The sequence below is a fragment of the Pectinophora gossypiella genome, unplaced genomic scaffold, assembly GCF_024362695.1.
Source record: "Pectinophora gossypiella unplaced genomic scaffold, ilPecGoss1.1 Pgos_43, whole genome shotgun sequence".
Taxonomy (NCBI): Eukaryota; Metazoa; Arthropoda; class Insecta; order Lepidoptera; family Gelechiidae; genus Pectinophora; species Pectinophora gossypiella.
In genome coordinates this window covers 208,868-230,313 of record NW_026063253.1, presented here as the reverse complement: position 1 = coordinate 230,313, position 21,446 = coordinate 208,868, and the positions used below count along the sequence as shown (strand labels likewise).

Sequence of the window (21,446 nt, the reverse complement as noted above, 5' to 3'; positions counted from 1 at the left end):
AGAGTAATGAAATTTGGAACATAATTGTATTGGCTTTTATCTGACATAATTTATTCTCAGTTGCTAGGGAAATGACGATTGACAATTAGTAAAATGATTTACTGTATCCACTGTAAAAGTATACCAGAGTCACTGTATCCCCATCAAATTAATATTACCGACCACTGGAAAGACTGAGAGTAATGATATTTGGAACACACAATTGTATTGGCTTTTATCTGACATTACTTATATTCAGTTGCTACGGAAGTGACGATTGACAACTAAGTAGTAAGTAACATGATTCACTGTATCCACTGTAAAACTATACCAGACACTGTTTCCCCATCAAATGAATATTACCGACTACTGGAAAGACGGGGAGTAATAAAATTTGGGACACACATACCTTCTTTTATTGGCCTTTATCTGACATAATTTATTTTTAATTGCTAGGGAAGTGATGAGTGACAACTAGTAACATCCTTCATATTATTATCTTAGGTGATCCACTGTAAAACTTTACCTGAGTCACTGTAACACCTAACACCATTTACTCGATTAAAAAAAAGACAGATTTTCTCTTTTTGATTAAAATAAATTAAGAAGAAGAGTCCTCGTTCTCTCACCACTACACTACAGTCCACTTCTTCTATCGCGTGGATAGAAGTGGGTCATGAATCTCCGCATCCCTGGTTTCAAGGTTATTATTGAGCCGCCAAAGACCCCTGACATGGCTCATCATGATCACGTACTTAGTAATCGGAGCAAACGGCTTAACGTGCCTTCCGAAGCACGGATCATCTTACTTTCGGACAATCAGGTGATCAGCCTAACCAAACTAAGGATCACAAGGTGATTTTTGTGATATGTCCCCACCGGGATTCGAACACGGGACCTCCGGATTGTAAGCCCAACATTCAACGACTGGACCACAGAGGCCGTTACAGCCCGTAAAGTCCGGAGTCGAATAACGCCGGCAATTACTGAGGTAACTTAAGCTACAGTCGTCAAAAGGCAATAAGCGAGCAATCTCATTTAGTACAAGAGTCTTAATGAGAATGATAAGGAAGCGTATGGTTTTAGGCCATTGCATCGTCATGAATGTGTCGTAAATGTGTGTGTGTGTGTGTGTGTGTGTGAGAGAGAGAGAGAGAGTGCGTGCGTGCGTGCATTGGTGCGTGCGTGCGTGCGTGCGTGCGTGCGTGCGTGCGTGCGTGCGTGCGTGCGTGTGTGTGTGTGTGTGCGCGCGTGTGTATGTTAGTTGTGATAGTTCATCATGTTAGTTAATTCAACACTAACTTGTACTCGTAATACGGAGCCATCAGAAGTGACTGGAGGTGGAAGCGCTGAGCCACAGAAAGCGCCGTGACGTCTCAGTACGTCTGCTCCCAGCCTTGAATGCACGGTCACACTGTCGTACTCGCATTCCTATGGAAGAAAGAACATTAATGAGGGACTTTCCAGGTTAAGTTCCCCGAAAACAATATAGATGGCGCTGTACAGCTGTAACGTGATAATTTATCTATTTTCGTATCACTCTCTAAGGCAGAAGCATAAATAAAAATAATTGTTGCTTGATATTTGGATCACATTATGTATAGAATTACTTTGCTACCTATATTGCTTCTCATTAATTTGATCAGAATAATAATGGGTGGAAGATTATATTTCTGCTCGGGTGCAATGAAAAGGGTCATCATTTTTACACAAAAAGAAAAATAAAACTTGCATATCTCTGTTATAAGTAAGCAGTAAGTAACTAGGTAGGTATGTTTGGAAGTACGTAGTAGTTGTCTTCAATATCAGCAGAATATTCATGCCAATAATCATTTTATTTTATTATAAGTTATACCTGTCATTCTCTTATCCACCGAAAAACGTAACACACGTCAATTTTAGGCTAAAATCTAAAACAACCTTTTAAAAATTTTACTTTGGCCAATAACCAGACAGAATCAAATTGTCAGCACACGTCAAACGAATCGCATACCAGCGAGATACCTATTTGATTTGTCCGGGTTATTAATTCATTCAATCAGTCAATTTCCAAACATGAATTCGAAATCAAATTCGAAAATCATTGGTTTAGGCCCGTGCTGGGTTCCGCACCTGCAACCTCACAATGAGAGTCAAGCCACCAACTCCTCCAACTGGCCTACTACGGCTCTCCACGAACAAAGATAACGCAATAAACCTGATTAATTGTAATAAATTGTGACATGGATAGACTGACCTGTTGATACATATTGTTCCCTTCCAAGTCGAAATGAGTGAAGTTAAGCGTGATCCGGTGTTGCGGTGGAGCAACAATTTCCCACAGGCAGTTCTTCGATGGAGGATACAGATCTGGGAAGGATGGCGAAGTAATAGTCCCGTTCGAAGCGTATAGGACTCCTCCGCATGCATCTGAAAGGTATAGTACATTTTTAATTACGCTTTTCTCCTAACCTGTAGGGCTAACATGCGCAATGTGATAAAAATTTGTCACGGTCGTTTTATCGATTCTGACAACATAATTATGTCGTTTTGTCGATTGGTGATAATAATATGTTAACACAAATAAGTCATGTCGTTCTGATACAAACAAAATCACGTGCCACGTATATTTGGGAAAAAACAAACTTATCGATTTCGACAAAATTTATTGAACCGATCAGGCATGTTAGCACTGCTGGATTGTTACATTGTCGAGCTAGGCCTACACCGGAAAGGCCACCGCTTTGAGTACTCCTGAACAGTCCTTATTACTGTGTTATAATAACATGAGTAGCGAACATAAGGACTATTAAGAAAAATAGAATCCTCTACGTATTTCAGTCGAAAAATGCACTATAGCTGACACTCACACCCGGCCTGCTTGTAATGCTTTCCCTATCGTTGTGTACATCAATCGTGCATTATTACTGCATACTGGTTCAAAGGTTATAACAAATGTCAATAAAACTCACTTTCGCATTTCTTCCCATCAGAATGCAGTTCGTATCCGATATCGCAAGCACACTCGTACCCTCCAAGTGTGTTGACACAGGAATGGCTGCACCCATGTTCTATGGACGCGCACTCGTCAAATTCTTTCATGAAGGTTGCTGAGAACCCTGCCTTCTGGACTGTACTGTCTGATTCGAAGATCACTAGGAGCTTGTTTGAGGTTGATCTGGAAATTTTGAACAGTTTTAGTACAAAGGCCTCTGTGGTCCAGTGGTTGAGCGCTGGACTCACGATCCGGAGGCCCCGGGTTCGAATCCCGATGGAGACATACCACAAAAATCACTTTGTGATCCCTTGTTTGCTTAGGACATTACAGGCTGATCACCCGATTGTCCGAAAGTAAGATCACCCGTGCATCGGAAGGCCTTTGGCAGCTCAATAATAACCCTGACACCAAGGTTGATGAGGTTAGTAATCCAATGAACCCACACGATAGAAGAAAAAGTACAAGGGCAACGGTTAAAGGAATCTAATTAACTTTTATTTGTAAGTTGGCACATCCGACAAAGAAAAACAAATGAAAAAGAGACAGATGTGTGAGATTATCATGAGCTAACTGATGAACATTGTTCTTTTAGGACTTACCTGATATCAGGGGGAATCTTGTGGCCACAGAACATGCCAATAAGAGGACTGTCCATAGAGTCTCCATCGCGGACCTTCACTTTGTCGTAGGAACATGTATCGTGGTTCTCAACTTCGAAAGAATGGAACCTTAGAGCCACTTGATAATCCTGAAAGACCAAAGTTTGTTACAAACTCGATATTGAAAGCTCTTAACTTTTGAGACTACTAAAGATCGAAAAATTCTAAACTCTAACGAAATTCGAACCAATGACACCAGTGTGACAATTCAAAAAATTCACATGGATAAGATGAAGCAGTGTTGGCTTGTCAAGAGTCAAAAATAGTCCAAGTGCAGATTTTTTGGACATGGGTAATGGTATAAATCATTCTACAACTTTGAAGAGATTATGTCCTGATCCAAATCAAAGAGGCCTTTTTCGCGGCAGGCGCTTACTCTGTGTTTAAACATTTGTGCAAGTATAGAAATTGACTCCTTAGCGGCGTAAGCGCCTGCCGTGATGAGGGCCCATGATCTGAATTATCATTATTATAGATTCAAGAGCAACGTGTTAGATTTGGCTCCCAATTTATTCCAGGGTGAATAACGAAAATGAAGTCCACTTAGTCTATGAAAGAGATGGCGGGTAGGGGTTTACATTTTACAAACTTTTTACTTTTTCACATACCTGTGGCACTGATAACCTCCACACGCAGAGTTTGTTCGGTTGGTAATCATCAGGATAGTTCGGTGACTCCAGATGTCCGCTGCTGTCCACTTCTATATCTCCTCCGCATACAGCTGATTATAAATATGGGAATTATTATAGTTTTTAGCGTTGAGGACATTGAGAAGTCTTTTGTTTGGTTAAGATATTGCAGGTTGATTGTCCTGATTAGCTGATTCCATGTTTTGAAAAGCACGTTAACACGTTGGTCCCGGGCCGCTTGCCGAAATACCAATCCACACTGGATCAGCGTGGTGGAGTACGCTCCGTACCCCTCCGTAGCCACAGATCAAGCAAAAAATTGCTCAAAAAAGACTTCAGGTAAGTACCTAGGTCAATAATGTTATATGGTTAGGTTAGTAGACGTTTTATTTAGTATGATACGGTTACAAAGATAAATTATAAAATGCTAATTTAGAAATAGAAGCCAATCCAAGATGATCAAAAATCAATCTCATTTTACTTATCGACTTGTTATCGAATTTTAAATTATGTAACAATGAGTACGAAGTTTGACTGCTTTTACTGATGACGTCATATGACAGTATTCCCATACAAACTCCAACGAGAACTATCGTTTTGACGTTTCGTAAAAAGTGTCTCATTTGACTGGTTATCAAGTAACCACGCAAACCACGCAAGCGCCTTTTTGCAAAAGCTAATTCTGATGTGACATTTTCTGGGTAAAAATTGAAAAGTAATTATCTAAGTAGATAAAGAACTGTATGACAGAATTACAGAAAGTACCTAAGTATGTTTTCAATATCTGGAGAGGTGTATGTGGTGAATACTGAATACCTTTACGTGTGGAGCACGTGCAAAAAGTAATATGCATATTTTGATTAAACTTTTATAATTTTCCTCGTTCTATATGCCATTCCACCTGCAGTAATAGTATGCAGTTCATGTAGAAACCTTATAGGCATTATGTGAATTTATTGGTTTTTTCATAGGTGTAATTTTTGCCGACTAAAGTTCATCTATCTATAAAGTTTATCTATCTTAGGAGTTCGTCTGTGGCTGCAAGTTGTCTTTTATTACTTGTGGCTCTGTCCACCCCGTTAGGGATAACGGGCGTGGGTATGTACGTTGCCTACTTGAATGACTGGTAGAATTAATGGACATAGAAACATTAGGTATAACAATGAACGGACTAACGTAACATTCACAAGAAAAGGTCCTCCGAAGTCCTTTTATACGATTGACTTCACCTAAAGTTCTTCAGCCGTTAGAAAGATAAGGTGACGTATTGTGCTAAAGGTCATAAGGTATAGGTGTATAGACGGACATCTTGATTGATACCTTCATAGGTATCAATCGGGGTTATCCCCGATTTGTCTTCTTATCGAATGTGTTACTTTTTGTAAGGGGGTGGGGGGAGAATTCGAGAAAATTGCATTGGCCACCCAGGACCCAACTTGTCGCCCTTGAGATTACAACCCCCATGACAACCCCCTGGTTGCGCATTAGGTATGTGGTGGATTCACCCGAAATTCACAATAGTTAAAGGTAATTCGTGCAGGTCTACTTTGGTTGGCCAAAATCTAACTTACCTTCATAATGTGCCTTGAATCCTTTATGCGGTTTGGCCCTTGGTCCCGGCTGGTAGACCACTGTCAGTCTGGACCCAGTGGACCGGAGTACTGGGCCCTTGCCGGAGCCACAAACTCGCCCCAGGACTGGAGCGTCAGGCATGTAGCCATCACGGACCTCGACCCACTCCCAGCGACAGTCTTCAGACTTGTGTATGTCGATTTCTGAAACAATTACAATTGTAAGACCAAATCATCATAATTATCTCCCTAGCTTTATATCATTCCTCGCGGGGTCCGCTGACCTAACCTGAAGATTTGACAGGTCCAGTTTTTTACAGAAGGGATTACTTGTCTGACCTTCCAACCTGCGAATGGAAAACCAGTCCAATATAGGTTAGGTCACATACCTCCGAAATGCATTTCTCGGGAATGTAGGTTTCCTCACGATGTTTTCCTTCACCGGTGAGCACGTGAGAATCATTTATGATAGAAATCTGAATTTGAAAACTAATTCTAAAATCATTGATTTATCTGCGACCTCAAATTGAGAGTTAAATATTTTACCACCTGAGCTACCACGGCTCATAAATTGTGAGAATGAATGTCCTTTTAAAATCCAAACCCCATTGCTTAACTATTGTCTGGAAATCTCAGCCTTATGAGGTCTTGGTTTCCTTTTTGTTTTGTTTTTTTTTCTGTGTATTGATTTCCGTGTGGTTTCTGTCCTGTGTTGAATGTAATGTACCTGTCTGTCTGTGTCTGTGGTGTCTGGGAGTAATAAATGTTTCTTTCTTTCTTCTATTCTTTCTTTTATTCTATTCTTTAATTGCTCGTGTAACCGCATAATATCACGAGAGACGCGATGAATTGACTAGGTAATTCTGTTGACTATTTACGCGATAAATTGTTGTCGATTCTGGGTAAGTGCTTACTACAGATACCTGCACTTTATGAACAAAAATAATCCATCAAAATTTATGATAAACTGCCTAACATATAGAAAGAAGACAAAAGTGACAAAATCTTTATTTAAAAAATAGAAAAAACCTCTAATTTGTAATAAATGTTACTACAGCACTAGTGAATACCTTAATGATAAGTACTGATGTTACTATTTGAAAAGCTTCCTTTTGTGCCCGAAAGGGTCTGTGATGTGAAACTCATATATGTAACTTACAAACTTGTACACCATCATAGTATGCAAATAAAGAATATTGAATAATCACGAAGTGGTTAGTAAGTAAGTGTAAAACATTTCAAATAATTATATTTACGAGTAGGTACCTAGGTACCTATTTACAATGGGATTTATTTGTTTGCAAATACCTATCCTATCATAAAATATATAGCCTCATCGTCATAACTGAAATTCCTTAAGCAATTACAGATTCACAAGACTAGCAACGGGTAGGAAGACCGCAATCGTAAACTGGGCCTGTAGTGACTAGCGAATTTATGATGTTTGACAGGCGACCAGCTTCCTGAGACCCCTCCCTTTCCCTTGTCTATTGCATTTTGAAGGGAGAAGGAACGTGTTTATGAGATAGGGAGGATCTTTTTACAGTGGACGTGTTGCGTAGAACACGACTGTACTGACCACTTAGACTGGGTATTGAAGTGGAAACTTATTGCAAGTTACCCTTTCAAGTGGCAAAGGTAGGGCGAAGTGCTTGTGTTATGAAATATAGTACCTATGTTAAGGGTTAAGAGTTGCGAAAGAATGGTCTATTCGTCGTTGTAAATTATAACAAACACGTAGCTATTTGTCATTGACATCGTAACGAATTTTAAATTATTTTCAATTCTATACTTTTGCGATGGAAAATTCCACTTATATTTAAAATAGAATAATGAGGTGAATGATCTCCTTTAGTATCTGTTACGATGTCACTTACACCCTGTATAAGTACATACAAGTAGATAGGGTGTTAGTGACATCGTAACAAATACCGAGGGGGACGATTCAGACAATCATTCTGAGTTGATATCAAGTCGATTTCCCTGTCGGAAAATTCATGATTTTTTTTTTTACTATTTTGCGTTCCATACTTTTTACAGCAAGTGTATTTACGTACATACGTAATTGGGTCCGCAGAATACCAGGTCGTGGCTCACGCCGCGACTTATGCTGAGCGACGTCCTTTTATTTCGGACGCCACCGCAGATGATCGAGCCGTCAGTGCGTTGCATTTAGTATACTTACTTTTATTATTATTTTGGTTTGTTTTTTTTCTTTTTTTTTTAGTTAATTGATATTGGTTTTCTTTTTTTTCTGTGTATTGATTTCCATGTGGTTTCTGTCCTGTTCAATGTAATGTACATGTCTGTCTGTGTCTGTGGTGTCCAGAAGTAATATTTCTTTCTTTCTGTCTTTAATTGCATAGGATCACGCTCATTTTCCGTTCAAAGGGGTAGACAAAGGCCACGGAATTCCACTTACTACGATACTGACCCGCCGCTCTCGCTTGCATGCTTCCTTGTTTAGAATACTCTAAACCTGGTATTTCTTTAAAATATGCTGAATTTAACAGTGGTATGTTCGCCTAGACTTTCTCGTCTAACTCTACAACTACATAGGTCTGTTTGTATTTAGTTACTCTTCTTTCATTCTATATTTCGATAACATTTCCGAATTATATAAGCATACCTTTCTCCATTCTAGGAGTAAAAAAAAAAACAGGAGTAAGGGAGCACGCGTGGACTGTTTCGCTTGCACTTGCGTGTTAGGAGGCATTTGTATGGAGTCTCTGGGCTGCGCTATTAGAAAACAGGGGGTTATAATGGCCACATCGAAGCAATTCATCTAAAAAAGCAATATTGCTATTTGTCATTTTTGTTTGCATTGCGCACTTACTTTTAATATGCGCAAATGTCAAATTGCAATATTGCTTTCTTAGATGTATTGCTTCGATGTGGCCATTTTAACCCCCAGCTGCTGTGACAGGAGCGAGTGTTTGATTAAACTACCTATAACCTGTATTCATACAAACGTTAACATTGACTCACCTTTGAACCACACAGACATGTCGCGAAACAAGTTTTTTTTTCTATTTGTATTTACTTACTTTTCCTTTTTCACCGGAAATTTACGTTCCTGGCACTGATAGCTCAAAGAGAAATTCTACGTTACCTTCCGTTGTTTACAAATCTTTACATAGCTTTTCTGTCGTCAGTTTTAGTCATTTCTGTGTACTTAAGTATATAAATCTCAGGTCTTTTTCTTCTCATCGTGTGAATTGTGACGTAGAATACCGACCTCATCAACCCTGACACCACGGTTGATGAGGTCGGTATTCTAATGTGGTGAATGATCACATTAGAATACCGACCTCATCATTCGATCATTCAACAAATTTTGATGCGGTTTTTTTTTTAATATATAGAGTGATTCAAGAGGAAGGTTTATACGTATAATAACATCCATTAAATAGTGGATGATACTGTTATTTTTGAGGTTTTTTATGTGTTGTCGTAAATAATTTCATTGTTTCCTCAGCATTGCACCCGAGCGAAACCGGGGCGGGTATATTTGGACCACATTGTCTATAATTGTGTTGCTTCTATTTATTTTGATGAGGAAAATAATGGGTGGAAGATGTAATGGTGTCTGGGTGTAATAAAAAGGGTCATAATTTATACCCAAAAACAAAGATAAATGATGCATTATGTCAGTTATCCATGAAATTAGAAGTTTCAACGAAGGAAAATCTTTACAGCGCCATTTTGTTTTTGAGGAACATAGCCTGGAAAGTCACTCATTAAATGTTTCCAGTACCTTCAGCCAGCTTTAAATCTCGTTTTTAGATACTGATATTTATAAAAGAGTTTTTGAGAATTTTAAAATTATCACTCCAATAATATAATTTAGAATGCAAACATTTTTGTAACCTAGCTATTATAAAATATTTTCAACTACATTCAATTCAGCAAACAAATATGGAACGCTACGTAACACAATATTTTTTCAAAGCACATTCAGTTAGATCCAGTTTCAACCAAATGAAAAATGTACCTAACATTTAAAACAAATAGTAGCAGGTGGTAAAAAAAAATATTTTTAACGCAATATTTTATTACAATGTGTTTCGTAACTGGAATAATATCATCAAAAAATTTAAAAGCTTGAATTCAAAATTTGAATGCGCAATTCTCGAACGCACATAGCGTAGCTTGCCTATTCTACTTTTGGCGCGAGTTTTATTTTTAAAACTCGTTTATTTTCTCTTTTTATTTTTTTAGCTTTATTCAGGCAGTGGCATTGGCAATAGCGGAATGGCCGACCGATGTAGTGTTCTCGGTAAGTGCGAATGGCAATCAATCAGCCGTGTCCACGCAATGTTGTTAATTGCTAGTGATGGTTGCTCGCACTAATTTTAGTTCCCGCCATTTGTTGTGGTTAGAATAGGTTTAGGTGCGAAAATATTTTTGGAATGTTAGGGTTGATTTGGGGTGATTTGTCTATCCTTCGCAGCAATTACAAACTTCGTTTCTAAACTCTTCAGTCTACGCTGCCAAATGATGATGAAATGACCCTTATCCATGTAGGTACTTGAACAAAACGTGACCATCCGTGAGGACAGAGAAGTCTCATTTGTTAGTGTACTTACATCATGTCCCTAGTCCTCCCGTTGAAGAATAATAACACTGAAGCTTTGATAGGTTCGGTCTTTTACATAAGCAACTGCCTGTCTGACCTTCTAACCCGCGAAGGGAAAATCAGTCCAATACAGGGTAAGTCACATACCTCCGAAAATGCATTTATCGGGAATGTGGGTTTTTTACAATGCTTTCCTTCACTGATAATCATTTATGATCCAAACATATATTCGAATTCAAATTCGACAATCGTTGGTTTAGGCCCGTAAATTCGAACCTGCGACCTCAAAGTGAGAGGCAAGCGTTCTATCTACTGAGCTACCACGGCTCTTCATCATAAAGTCGAATTCAATGGTCACTACGGTGTAAGTCACGCGTTCTTCAAGTTTTTTTTGACCTGACTTCTTCTCTCTTTTCCTTCTTCTTACGTGACTTATTGTAAATTTGCCGCAGATGGCAGTAACTACCTGGCCGGACAAAACGTTCTTCAAGCAGGACTATCACAGATTATATAATCTTAATACAAATTGCGATATGACGAACCATGTAATACGATCTTGCGCTTCGATCTTCAAATTATGTATACGTAATTTGGTTAATTACATAACCGATGTTGGGAGCTTTAGCAAAGCATTCGTGAAATTCAATTTTAGTACATTATAGCATTACTTGAGGCAATACAGCTACATTAATTTGACTGGCTTTCATGTTTCATGGTTGATCGGAAATACATTATAGGTACGGTCACGAGCATTAATATGTAATATGTATACACTTTGGTACCATGACACATTAACTTTTTTGACAAATGACAAATATTAAATTATTTATTAAAATAAAAATACATAAACAAGTACATTCCATCCAACTACAATTGTAACAACACACATATTATTAAAAACAAAACATAAAAAAAAGAATAAAAGCCAAAAAAAAATGACCTCCAGCTCACCACATCGAGGCAAAGTCCCCAGAATACTGGCCACGTTGCCTCTCTGCACCGCCAAACTGACCCTTTGGAAAAAATAACTGCCTGCTCTAGGGTCGGAAGTTATGCCTCGATGAGGCGAGCTGAAATTGTCTTTAAAAACTGACGTGACAAATTGAACGGTAAGTCTCACTAAATGTCAAATATGTTAGTGCGACAGAGTCCTAAAGTGGGTACATTATATTGCTCATGACTGTACATACTACTATAATGGAAGATACTGCCATGGTGCGGGTAACAGTTGTGAGAATAAATAGTTATTCTTAGTATATCTCCTTCGCACTAGCCTGTACTCTATATTTCTATCCTGTTTACTACTTAACTCTGTTGTGCTTATGCGCCATAGAGCGTAGAATAAAGAACTACGCCCTATTGAATGGACACTCTCCGTCTCGTAACAATTCTTATCACAGCCTTAGTCCATCTGTTGTCTTCCCGTCTTGCCAAGGGCCTATCTCCATTTAAGCCTAGCGATTCGTATACCTACATCTTCGACTTTTCACGAAATTCACGCTGAATTAAGTAGGCACGTACCTGAATAATTTATTAGAATATTATGAATTCAAGAAAAAAACATCAAAGTTATCCCAATTCAAAGCATAGGATAATAACAAAGAATAATTTTAGAATTTTGTTGACTTTAAGTTTGAATAGAGCTTGATGTACTTATGTGTGGGTACTATCGCTGCGATGCATCTTAAGGGTTTTATAAAAGCATTGGCGAAATCCATTTCTAGCACATTACTGACAGCAATACGCGTGTCATTAATTAAGTGGGGTCGTACACGTCTCTCACGTTGACAAATTCTGCAAGCAGCGGCAAAGGATTTACTACTGTGACTCGATGGATAGACTATTACCGCAATGACGATAAACACTGCCTATTTCTCCCATCAGGTGTCGCTACTGTTGAGTGTTCTTAAATTTTGACAGTTCCCCATACTATTTGAATAAACAAACATATTGTTTTGGTTATATTTTACACTATAACTTTATTTATATTTTTTTAAAGAACGTCTAGGGCCCTGTGCCGAGGTTTTTCTTGCAGCTTCTTTTCCCAGGCTATACAGGTTGTGAGAAGCTGCAGTAGTTTTAGGCGGATGAGACGTTCGTTATGTAAAAATTGACGATTCAAAGTGTAACTATGTTACCAACTGAATAAAGATATTTTTGAATTTGAATTTGAATAACCCTTTGCGCATCGTGAGAAAACCCACATTCTTCTCTTCAGGTTAGCTAAGCGAACCCTGTGGAAACGGCATAATATTAGTGAAATGATGATGAGGGCTTTGCGCAGCGTTTAACTGCAAAATCATGCTATATTTATTCCCTAAAAATACTTATTTTCAATCAAAACTGTCTTTTTCCAACTGCTGTTTTTCTTTCCCGTAACTCATCCTTAAGACGGGATACTCTCTACGTTGCTGCACATTTTATAGCAATTTATCACGAATTTAGCTGGACAGTATGCAGAACTGTCAAAATTTAGGAACACTCAATAGTGCTGCCATCTACATTGAGCTTCTAGTTTTTATCCTCATTGTAACAGTGAATACGTCAACTATAAACACACATCCATGTAAACTGTACCTCTTTGATCGAAGCAGAAGAGAACTTCCAGCCACTTTTAATCCAAAGTCGATAAGATGCAAGCAAATAAAGATTTAGATTCAGATGGATAGTGATTTATCTACCTTATGGTGATAGGTGATCAGCCTATCATCCGCCATATTTAAAAGGACACAATTCATCTGTCAACTAACAGAGAGATAATATTATTTATAAGAAATAATACCTACTTTAAAAAGATAAACGTGAAAATATTATTTCTGGTTGATGCAAAATATTATACCATAATAAACTCATTTACTTAGTTCATTTGTATGAATCCAGATCTAGAGATCCCTAGTGAATAACGAGGAGGAATATTATGCGTACGAGCCCAATCAGACGAAAGGTTTTAATGAAAACCACCGAATATGTGTATAGCATCGAATATCATATTCATTAATACAACGCACTCGCTTCGTCAGAATAATTATATCCTGTTCATTCCAGTTATAATACCGTTAAAATTGGATGAATCCAGTTCGATCCAAATATGTTACACAAGTAAAACGCACCCGGTTATTGCGTGGCAATTTTTTTACCCTATAACTGTGTCTTAATGAAGAAATGCAGATCATAACAGTCAGAAAACAGGAGTTAGGTGAGTATGTTGTTTAGTGCGTTGTATGTATGTTTGGGTACTTAGTATCAAATTGAATTGGCAGACAAAAACCTTGTTGTATCTGCATATTACGTGAAACTCTGCATTTTTTTCTTGACTTCTTGTAAAATTTGATTTTAAATGTCAAGATTTACTTACCACATAAAGCTCAATGGATCTTCAACGCAAACAGTGTGGTGTAATAAAAGTAAGTAATTAAAATGTTTATTTTTCATGAGAAATACAGAAAATATGGGTACAATAAAAACCCCACAAAACCAATTCCTCGGTTTGTCTGTGGGAGTGGAGTTCGCTTAATGTTATTATGTTTAAGATACTTAAAGTTAACTTACAGCTAAGAGATCTTTTGCATGAGATGTTTAAATAAAGATTTTCTAAATTTATTTATATTGCACTCCTGACGTATGTCGACCGGCAGCATGTTGTACAGATACGGTATGCGTTTACGAAGTGTTCTGTCACCGAAGTAGTTGTTAACTCGTGGTACAACATACCTGCCCGTCGACATCGTCCGCGTACACTGGCCATGCTTAACAAGTTCTCTATGGTCTGGATTGCTATGGTTATTTAATATTAATAAATAGGTGTGCTTTAAACTAACAGGAACAAATAACAAATGCTAGATAAGCATCGCATTAATTTTGGGACGACTCCATTCGTTTTCCAAACAATATTATGTATCCAACATCACACAATTTTTAATTAACGTAGTAGATTTTTCATTGTATCTGTCCACTGTGGGTATATTCAGCAGAAATTAAGGAAAAAGGAACGTTCCATTCATCGTGGTTACTCGTGCAGTAGTAATTAGGTATAAAAGAGGTAGTGCGCGTATTTCTGTGTATAATAATCGAATAAAACCAAATTCCAATTTGCGTACAGTTAATTTCACTTCTTGCTAATAAATTGATTGATTGACAGTCTATTATTAATCAAGCGATTAACAATTTATCTCCAATGGTTCAAAAAAAGAACGGATGCTTTTGTCAATCATAAAAAGTATTTAGGTACTTACTTATTATTGATCTATATCCCTTTTATGTTTGGAAAACCGAATCAATCAACAGTTCTAATTATTATAATTAATTATAATTAATTTACGTGTGCTATAAATTAGCTGAATAAAACACTTCGTCTCTAGGACTGGAATAGCCTGCCGCCATCTTTAAATTTTACGGCTAGGTTAAGTGAGAGTCTATTGCCAAATATATTGTAATTGCTATATAGCAATAAGACCGCCTATTGTACTTATGTTTTTATTCGTATGTTTATGTCCTTTGTATATATCGTTGTGCAATAAAGTATTATTGATTGATTGATTGGGTCTAATTTTCGGTACATACATTGTCACCTCAGCGGTCTCTGATTGGCCAGTCAAGTAGAGGCAAATCTACAATGGGTCAAACCAAAAAATAAAGGAGCCAGAACCCTATGGCTATTAAAATAAAAGAGGTCGATGGGGTCATTAATTCACTGATTTCGGGTGCGTTTGGGTTCGGTCTCCGGACAGCATTTGGGATCGGAAAACGGAAAACATTTGCCAGTATCTCTAGGTAGACACTTTGTTTTGGTCGAGATAAAAGCAATTGAAGTTGTTGCGCATTTTATATAAGACAGGGGTTGTAAATGATAATGGAAAGTTCTGTGAGGTGTGAGTACATAACACGAGTAACTCCCCGCTCCGCACCGTATCGCCAACCTCACCCTCTATGGGTCATACTTTAGTCTACAAGGTCATAAGCCGCTGAGGAGTAACGGGGGAGATTGCGCGGACAACGTCTCACTCGCACTTATAAGTTAGGTGACAAATGATAAAAATCGAAGAACGGCCTCCGTGGTCCAGTGGTTGAGGGTTGGTCTCACGATCCGAAGGTCCAGGGTTCGAATTCCGATGGGGACATATCACAAAAATCACTTTGTGATCCCTAGTTTGGTTAGGATATAACAGGCTGATCACCTGATTGTCCGAAAGTAAGACGATCCGTGCTTCGGAAGTCACGTCAAGCCGTTGGTCCCGGTTACTACTTACTGTTGTCAGTACGTAGTCGTTACATTAGTCATGTCAGGGGCCTTTGGCGGCTCAATAGTAACTCTGACATCAGATGATGAGGTTGATAATCCACCTCACAACCCACACGATAGAAGAAGAGAAGAAGATAAGAATTAAATATATGTATGGAGTGTCTGGAGAATGTTGTAACTTTGTTTTTGACGTGACTTATTGTAGGTAGATTTGTTAACTACTTTGATAAAAAAAGTGTGCAAAAATATTCTGCTGATATTGAAGACTGAGGACTGAGGAGCTCGGTGGCGCAGCGGTAAACGCGCTCGATCTGCGATTGTTGAAGTTAAGCAACTTTCGCAAAGGCCGGTCATAAGATGGGTGACCACAAAAAAGAAAAGTTTTCATCTCGAGCTCCTCCGTGCTTCGGAAGGCACGTTAAGCCGTTGGTCCCGGCTGCATTAGCAGTCGTTAATAACCATCAACCCGCACTAGGCCAGCAGTGGGGACGTTAATGGGCTGATGATGATGATATTGAAGACTACTACTGCTTCCAAACATACCTACCTAGTTACTTACTGCTATACCAACCTATTTATAAAATTATTTACGTTAGAAATTTTCTATGAGGGACTTTCCAGGCTACGTTCCTCAAAATCAATCAAATCAAATCAAAAAATCAAATCAAAATAATTTATTAGCATCAAATGTGGTACATAAAGGTTAGGTTAGGTCAAGGTGGGTTAATGTGGCATATAGATGGCGATGTATTTTTCTTCGTTTAACCTTCTAACAATAAGTGTGTTCGCAGTCAGAAAATAACAAATGGTGTTTCGCGGCTCTGCCCACCTCGAAACGGATTACAGGCGTAATTCGCATCTGTTTGTTTCATATTTCATAATGTATACTAAACCTCTGATTCATTTTTCACAGCCGGTGCAAACTATCATAAATATCGAACGGATTACGGACGGCCGACCGCTCGACCATCTGTCTTACGGAACGGAGCTTAACAAGCCAGGGGCTGTCAAAATAGTTGTTAGTTGGCCCACGACAATAGCCGTGAGGGATTATCCGTGAGACAAGAGGTCTTATTAGGAGACACAAACAGCCTTACTGAGACCAAGGATGGATTTTTTAATTTGTTCTTTTTTTCGGAAAGTTCTTAAGTATAAAATTTGTTTTAGAAATAACGTTTAATTTAAGAAAGATATGCTGCTTAAATGGCGGGTGATTTTGTAGTGGTGGGACCTATGGTGCATAATTCACCAGTTTATCACTCTTTAACTTATTCAAGATTTGCCGCAGATGGCATTAACTACGTGGCTGGACAAATGGAGAGCGCTGAAGGCTCTCACCCGGTAATTTTTCGGCAAACATCCGACGCAACCATCCATCTCGCGGTAACTTGAGAAGAGTTCATATCATATACAACCCGGGAATCTGTTTTTGAACAATCTACGAAACAATAAAATTGTTTATTTCTTTAAAACACAATTTTATGTGTACTCCTACAATTAGCCGTACAACTGTGTTTTGGGATCGGAAACTGATATGACAGCAGCTTCTAGGCTACCTATTTATTTATTTATTTAAAAGGTACACACAACAGGTAACACCAGATACCAGTACTAGCTACTTATACTTTGTGTGAATGTGTATGAGAGAGTGTGTACGTATATTGTATGGACATACCTAATAGTCTACCATTTATGGTCAGTCACATCTTTAGCTCGAGCAAAATAATGCGTCTCAATGTTTGGATCATGTAATCTAATATAATATCCTAAGTAATACAGTTCATTCAATTATTTCTGTGGGGTTTTATTATAACTACCAGCGCTCCCTACATATATGTATTGTATATCTACTCAGTACACTATAGTTCTACATTATTTTATTTATTTATTTGGAACATATTTCGGTATAAAAGAGGTAGTACGCGTATTTCTGTAATATGAATAAAAACAAATGCCAATTTGTGTACAGTTAATTTCACTTCTTGCTAATAAATCGATTGATTGACAGTCTATTATTATGAAGCGATTAACAATTTATGTCCAATAATTCAATAAGCGTGGAACGGAAGCTTTTGTCAATCATTCTTTTGTCAGACATATGGAACATACAGCGAAAACGGATAGTACAGTCATGAGCAATATCATGTACCCACTTTAGAACCCTGTTGCACTATCATATTTGACATTTAATGAGGCTTACGGTTTAAATTGTCAAAAAAGTTAATGTGACGTGGTTGCAAAGTGTATACATATTAGTACTCGTGACCGGTCAACATGTCTCAACAAACAAACAATGAAATTTGTCCTTTTTACAGTCACAGATTCATTGACGCGCCACGGCGCGGCTCACTCTCGAACTAACGGTGCGCGCGCATATTCAAATTAAAGAAGTAATTTTCTTTACACATCGAAGCAATTATTATTCATCTAAAAAAGCAATATTGCTATTTGACATTTGTTTGCATTACGCACTTACTTTTATGTGGGCAAATGTCAAATTGCAATATTGCTTTCTTAGATGTTTTGCTTTTATGTGGCCATTTTAACCCCCCTAATCTATGTGATGATATTTTTTCATTTCGCCGTGAGCTAAAGCATCGTTATGCCTACTAATAGATAGTTTACTATACCTACCTACCGTGGACCCTTAAGATATTGTTGCTATTGAATATTGAGCACGGTCGTTATTAAAATATCTATAAGGTTATCCTGGCTGGCTAGATATTTCGGTAGAATTTCAATCATCTATTTTAGCATTGTGAAAACCAAGTCCTAGCGGTTTGGGCTGTGCTAGTATTATGTCAGACTGTCAGTCAGGCAGGTCTTGCCTTTTATATTATTTTATATATTAGGTATATTTACTATGTTCCCGAATAAAAGTATTTTATTTTCTTGCTGAGCATCTTTGTAATAATTATAGGTTCGCGATTAACCACAATCTCACCTGATGTAAGTGACGATGTGATCCAGAGTGGATCACGCTTACCTAACAAATGCCTAATTCACTCTAGCCTTGAAGACTCCCAGACTATAATGAGTTGGAAAAACAGACGACGGCAGACAGTTCCAATGCCTCCCTGTTCGCATAAAAAAGGAAGAGGCAAAACGGTTAGTGGGGATTGGTGGTATATCCACAACATAAGGATGATATGCACAGACGCCTAGTTGTCCATAGATGGAATGGAGTGGGTGGAACTAACTTGTGAAGTTCCCGCGCAGACTCACCGATGCAATTGCTTCCCAAAATACCCCTACAATACAATACAAAAACGCTTTATTGCACATATAAACGCAATACTAAAAACAATTACAACAGTGACAAGAGAAGTACCTACATTCGGTGGCCTTATTGCTAAATAGCAGCATTTGTTCCAGGCAATCTTAGGGTGAAAGAACTTGCTACATGTTCGGGGATGGGGCAATACAGGTAAATAATGCAACATCTTAAAACGATTTAAATAAACATAATGATACTATAAACAAACCTAGTAACTACTTAAAATATACATAAATAAATCATATATACGTTTTATAACGTCTTAATCTAAGTACGATAATATACAACAAGAAATAAAATATTTAAATTACGAGTTATAATTGTTTCAAGTATACGTAAATACTTGGTTCGGTGTCTACCGTGTGTGAGAAACAATAATTTCGGTAATAGGTAACTTGGCGACTTTTCCACGGAACTCACTTTAGGATTCGCTGCAATAAGGCACTTTTCAGGATATAAAATTACTCGTTTCAACGTACTTTAACAATGAAAGTCCTCTGCCTCCTTGGATGTTGGTTCGAGTGGCCACTCGTGGCAAAATTGGGCTCTGAAGCCGTTAGGCAAACACTTGGTGGCCTCTGACAATGCTCTTTTTGTGGACATCCTCGATTTTACGCACCCTATTACAATATCGGCCTCTTAGCGATCTCGACTATGTTTACATCGTTCGAGAAAGTACCTAATATAGAATCGAATATCGATTTCCCTTCAGAAAGAATTGGTTATTGAAAACAGCTGTTCTTATGCAGGCAATCATTTGCCTACTATATTAAGGACCCAATATCTAAAAAGAAACAGGAGCTCGTTGGCGCAGCGGTAAACGCGCTCGGTCTGCGATTGTTGAAGTTAAGCAATTTTCGCAAAGGCCGGTCATAGGATGGGTGACCACAAAAAAAAAGTTTTCATTTCGAGCTCCTCCGTGCTTCGGAAGGCACGTTAAGCCGTTGGTCCCGGCTGCATTAGCAGTCCTTAATAACCATCAATCCGCACTGGGCCCGCGTGATGGTTTAAGGCCCGATCTCCCTATCCATCCATACAGAAGGCCCGTGCCCCAGCAGTGAGGACGTTAATGGGCTGATAATGATGATCTAAAAAGAAAAGCCTTAATATAAGTATAAACAAAAGAATAAATGCTGAAAAAACTTACCAGTAATATTGAGCACGACTCGCTCTCCATGTGTGGCGACGATGCGCCACTCGCACCTTTCAGGGGTCGTTGGAGGAGTCTCAGACCCCCAGCCCGGAGAGTTGAACCACCCTGAGTTGCCTAACAGGGTCCGACCGCATTCTGGAAAGAGAAGTAGAATTTAAAGAACGTCTAGGGCCCTGGTTTTCTTGCAGCTTCTTTTCTCCGGCTATACTTACAGGTTGTGAGAAGCTGCAGTAGTTTTAGGTTGATGAGACGTTCGTTATGTAAATATTGTCGATTCAAAGTGTAACTATATTATAGGGAACAGTATAAACATATTCTTTTAGAATTTGAATTATTAAGTAAGCGGATATTATACTGCCGAATCCACCCACCACCCGATGCGTCAAGGTCCCGGGCTCGTGCATCAAGATCAGGATAATCGACGCTATTAGAGTCTCTCGAATCGTGGTTACCATGGTTACTTACTTACCTATGATATTTGATCAAAAATAAAATTATTGTTTTTTTGCAATATACCCATTATTATCTAATCTAAAACTAATGTAAACTGCATTACCGTTGCCGAACTGTAAATAGTCGGTCGTTATAGTTTATATCTTGTTTTTCTTGTAATTGAGCTAGCTCTTAGGTAATCTTTTTTTTATTGTCTGTAACTTTGCATGTGCAGAGTGTAGCTTGTAAGTTGTCCATAATGAATAAATAAATAGTCAGATTATCGATTGTTGACCTTCTTCTTCTCTCGTGTGGGTTGTGAAGTGGATCACCAACCTCATCAACCCTGGTGTCAGGGTTACTATTGAGCCGCCAAAGGCCCCTGACTGACTTACATCAGTAAGTAAGTAGTAACCGGGACCAACGGCTTAACATGCCTTCTAAAGCACGGATCATCTTACTTTCGGACAATCAGGTGATCAGCCTGTAATGTCCTAACCAAACTAATGATCACAAAGTAATTTTTGTGATATTTCCCCACCGGGATTCGAACCCGGGACCTCCGGATCGTAAGCTTAAAGCTTAACCACTGGACCGCGGAGGCTCGATACTAACACCAGGGTTGCTGACGTCCACCAAATAAAGCACGAGAGTAGAAGAAGAAGATCGCAACCCACATAAAACAAAACACTTACTTGCGCATTTATAAAGAAGATTAGTCTGGGCGATATCGCTGGCACTCAAGCGCACTCTCTGCCCGATCTCCGGTCGTTTCTTCCCGTGGACTTCTAGAGGCAGTATAGTATCCAGGTACGTTCCCTTACTGAAAGTATTCCTAGCGTAGTGCATGATGGAGTCATAGTCGTATGTCTGTCCAAGAGAGTTCACTTCTTCTTCTGTTAGCTTGTTAAAGTTGTACTCTTGACCTGAAACAGAAAAAGAATTATTGAG

The 21,446-nt window shown here is 38.5% G+C and overlaps 1 protein-coding gene across 1 annotated transcript in view; it reads right to left on the bottom strand.

The window, feature by feature from the left end:
• The window catches only part of LOC126381286 (tolloid-like protein 1), a 151,405-nt gene that overhangs the window by 8,054 nt on the left and 121,905 nt on the right, over window positions 1-21,446 (bottom strand). Inside the window, exons 8-15 of the mRNA XM_050030782.1 lie at window positions 21,191-21,421; window positions 20,058-20,198; window positions 5,816-6,019; window positions 4,224-4,336; window positions 3,556-3,704; window positions 2,931-3,136; window positions 2,216-2,388; window positions 1,282-1,410 (exon numbers count right to left, since the gene is read on the bottom strand). Coding sequence (XP_049886739.1) covers window positions 1,282-1,410; window positions 2,216-2,388; window positions 2,931-3,136; window positions 3,556-3,704; window positions 4,224-4,336; window positions 5,816-6,019; window positions 20,058-20,198; window positions 21,191-21,421 — 1,346 coding nt within the window. The remainder of the gene's footprint in view (window positions 1-1,281; window positions 1,411-2,215; window positions 2,389-2,930; window positions 3,137-3,555; window positions 3,705-4,223; window positions 4,337-5,815; window positions 6,020-20,057; window positions 20,199-21,190; window positions 21,422-21,446) is intronic.